The sequence below is a fragment of the Ochotona princeps genome, chromosome 15 (assembly GCF_030435755.1).
Source record: "Ochotona princeps isolate mOchPri1 chromosome 15, mOchPri1.hap1, whole genome shotgun sequence".
NCBI lineage: Eukaryota > Metazoa > Chordata > Mammalia > Lagomorpha > Ochotonidae > Ochotona > Ochotona princeps.
This window is the reverse complement of record NC_080846.1, coordinates 15,881,663-15,885,075: the sequence shown is the minus strand read 5'-3', so window position 1 is coordinate 15,885,075 and position 3,413 is coordinate 15,881,663. Positions and strand designations below refer to the sequence as shown.

General features: G+C 44.8%; 1 protein-coding gene across 1 annotated transcript; it reads right to left on the bottom strand.

Annotated features, from left to right (window-relative positions):
• Positions 1 to 317: 317 nt before the first annotated feature.
• On the bottom strand, positions 318 to 1,247 carry LOC101533511 (olfactory receptor 6C4-like). Its single transcript, XM_004589798.2, has one exon. It carries the CDS (start codon positions 1,245 to 1,247, stop codon positions 318 to 320), a length of 930 nt encoding a protein of 309 aa, XP_004589855.2.
• Between the last annotated feature and the right edge of the window lie 2,166 nt (positions 1,248 to 3,413).

Below are 3,413 nucleotides of genomic sequence, written 5' to 3'. Positions count from 1 at the left end.
CGTGGGTGTCTGGAATGCAGTCATCTAAGCCAACAGTGCTCATTCCCAGGTTCCTGTGTTCATACTAATATGCGATCAGGAGTCAGGGCAAGGAAAAAACACATGGACCCTAGGAGGGACCCGACATCTTGACCATCATCTTAACTCTTCTGGGAGATGTCCTCTACTGCAGATTTGAAACAACATTTTGAAACATACTGCCGTGCAATCTGCATGAGAAGTTTCTGAACCAAAAAAGAGATCAGGAACTCATTTGCCAGTTGAAGCAGCCATATGAAGACATTTCAAAATTTTCATTTTATTTTGAGGCCATTAAACTAATGAAGATTCACTACTTTCTTGGCTACATCCTTGAAGGCTTGCTTTACTTGTTTGTTCCTTAGGGTGTAAATGAATGGGTTCAGTAGTGGGGCAATGGAGGTGTTGAGCACAGACACTCCTTTATTGAAGGCGACTCCTTCTTTTGCTGAAGGTTTGATGTACATGAAGATGCAGCTGCCGTAAGACAGGGAGATGACAATCATGTGGGAAGAACATGTGGAGAAGGCCTTTTTCCTTTGCTGTGTAGATGGGATCTTGAGAATGGTCCTGATGATGTGTGTGTAGGAGATGATGACCAGCACCAGGGTGACCACTAAGGTCACAATGGCTAGCAGGAAGTCAATGAGTTCAAGGAGGCTTGTGTCTGAGCAGGATATCTCTATGAGGGGCCCATAGTCACAGAAATGGTGATTGAGCACATTGGATGCACAGAAATCCAGCTGAGTGGTGAGGATGATTGGGAACAAGATGATGAGGAATCCTCCCAGCCAGGAGCCGAGGACCAGCTGGGTACAGAGCCTGGGGTTCATGATGGTCGTGTAGTGCAAGGGTTTGCAGATGGCCACGTAGCGGTCATAGGACATGGCAGCCAGGAGGTAATACTCAGTGGCCCCAATGAAAATAGCAAAGAAATACTGAGTGAAGCAGCCGGCAGAGCTGATGGTCTTATCTCCAGTTGAGATGCTGAAGAGCAGCCTGGGAGTGAAAGTGGTTGTAAAGGAGATTTCCAGGAAGGAGAAATTCCTGAGGAAGAAATACATGGGCGTCTGGAGGTGAGAGTCTGCTAGTGTGAGGACGATAATGATCAGGTTTCCGATGATGCTGAATATGTAGGCGAGGAAGAGAAATATGAAGATGACAGCCTGAATCTCTGGGATGTCTGTTAGTCCCAGCAGGATGAATCCAGGCCAGGTCTTGTTTTTCATCGTGAAGCCTGTTGACCCGGAAGCTGAGGAAGCTAGAAAGAGGGACGGGAAGGGAAGCGGAGCTGAGGAAGTGGGAAGGTGTGTTGTAGACTTCCCCTAAAATTTGTTCATTGGAATCCCTGAGCCTTTTGGAGCCAAAAAGAACTCTTTTTCTGCATTTCATGCCTCCAAGATCTATTTGCTGAAGTCCCCGCAGGGGGCTTTATTTCTCTTTACTTCTGAGATTTTCCCCTGAGAACTATCTTCCACATTTTTATTCTTAGCCCTTTGTTCTCACTGTTTTGTTTTCCTCTTGTGTGTATGAAATCCCTCTCCTCTTTTGCTGGTTCCTGTCACCTGGGTAATTGGGAATCTGCCGCGCCACTGCTCTCCCCGACATGTTGGGGACAACTGTTCCTGTGATTGCAGCAAATCCAGAGCGTGTCATTGCAAAAATCAACAACAACAACAACAACAACAACAAAGGAAGGAGGAAGGAAGGAAGGAAGGTGGCCATGAGTGCAGGAGGAAGGGTAAGGATGGGAAATATCATTGTGAAATGCATGATGTTTGGTCTCATGATATAAATGAAAATAAAAATTCTGGAATGTCCCTGTGCAAAGTACAGAAGACTTTCTCTTTTACTTTATGCCTATTATGATTACCTACAATTTGGTAAGCTATAGAGGTGGTTCTAGGCTCCAGCTGGATAATGAGGAAAGCGAGGCTTGGAGGCTGTGTAGTGTGCTCAGAGTCACACATGTAACAGCAGATGAGCTGAGCACCTAATAAATGTAAGCGCCTCACATGCTAAAGCCATGAAATGGTGAGAGGAGGAGAAACTACCAAAACACTGAAACATCCATGAGAGAATAGTAGACATCAACATTCAGACATCGGAGTCTGTTTGCATAGAAGGGTGACATTGATGAAGTATATATACTTACTTTTTTGGCTCTTAGAGAAGAGGGGAGTTTATCTTGTGATGCCACGTGGGAGTGAATCAAAACTGAGAAGTCAGGGCCTGACACGATAGCCTTGTGGCTAAATTGCCCACATATGGGCTGGTTTATGTGCTGGCTCTTCCATGTCTCATCCAGCTCTCTGCCTGTGGCCTGGGAAAGGAGTAGATGATGGCTCAGTGGCTGGAGGAAACTCCTGGCTCCTGGCTCCGAGCTGCAGATCGGCTCAGCTCCCCTGTTGCAGCCACTTGGGTAGTGAAACAGGGGACAGAAGATTTTTCTTTCTGTAGCTCTCTCTGTGTATCCATTTTTACAAAAAAAGAAAAAAATCTTTAAAAAAACAAACTGAGAAGTCAGATGGGAATGAAAGATAGAAAAAAAGGTAACATATTTCCTTTTTTAACACCTATTTATGTCCTGATTGCTTATACCAAACTTAGAATATTGGGGGTTAATTTGATAAGAAACACTTTGTAGCCATCTTTGGCTTAGAGGTCAAATTGGAACTGGGCTCACGTCTGTTGAGGATGCTGTCTTTTTGAAAGTAATTAAAGCATTAGAGACTGTTGCATTCTTCAAGGTCTAATTTAATCTGCAGGTTGGCTAAGGGAGTCTTTGAGATTTGATTGCAGTTTGAATGATACACATTTTATGTAAGTCACTCAACAGAGATATTGGGTGAATACCTTATTCTCTTGGGACCCAGGTCTGGACAAATTAATTGGTCTCTTTTCCTTTCTGAAAGTGACATTGGGAATTAAGTTTGAACAGGTGAGTAAAGAAGCTGTTGCAAACAGACCCATGAGAAAGCAGCCCCAAGGGCGTCGCTAACAGGATGAAAGTCTGTTGGGGATCTGAAGCAATGACAGTGACAGTAACACATGCAACTCCTCAAATTTCTGCAATGGCCAGGGCTGGGCCAGATGGACCCAGCAGCATCTTCTGGTCTCTCACACACGTCATGGGACACGGACTGGCCCCTCCTAAGCTGCATTTCCAGCTGCATTGCTGAACCTAAAGTGGAGCAGCTTGATTTGACTCTACACCCATATGTGATCTGGCAACACAGGCTTCACCCTCTCTACTCCACAGCACCAGCCAGATGTTAGTTACTTGAAGCTTTTACCTCACCAAACTCAAGAGGCCTCTTATGGACCATTACGTTCATGGCAGAAAGCCCTTCCTAAGACAATATCGTGAAACTTAAATAATGGAAAGATAATGC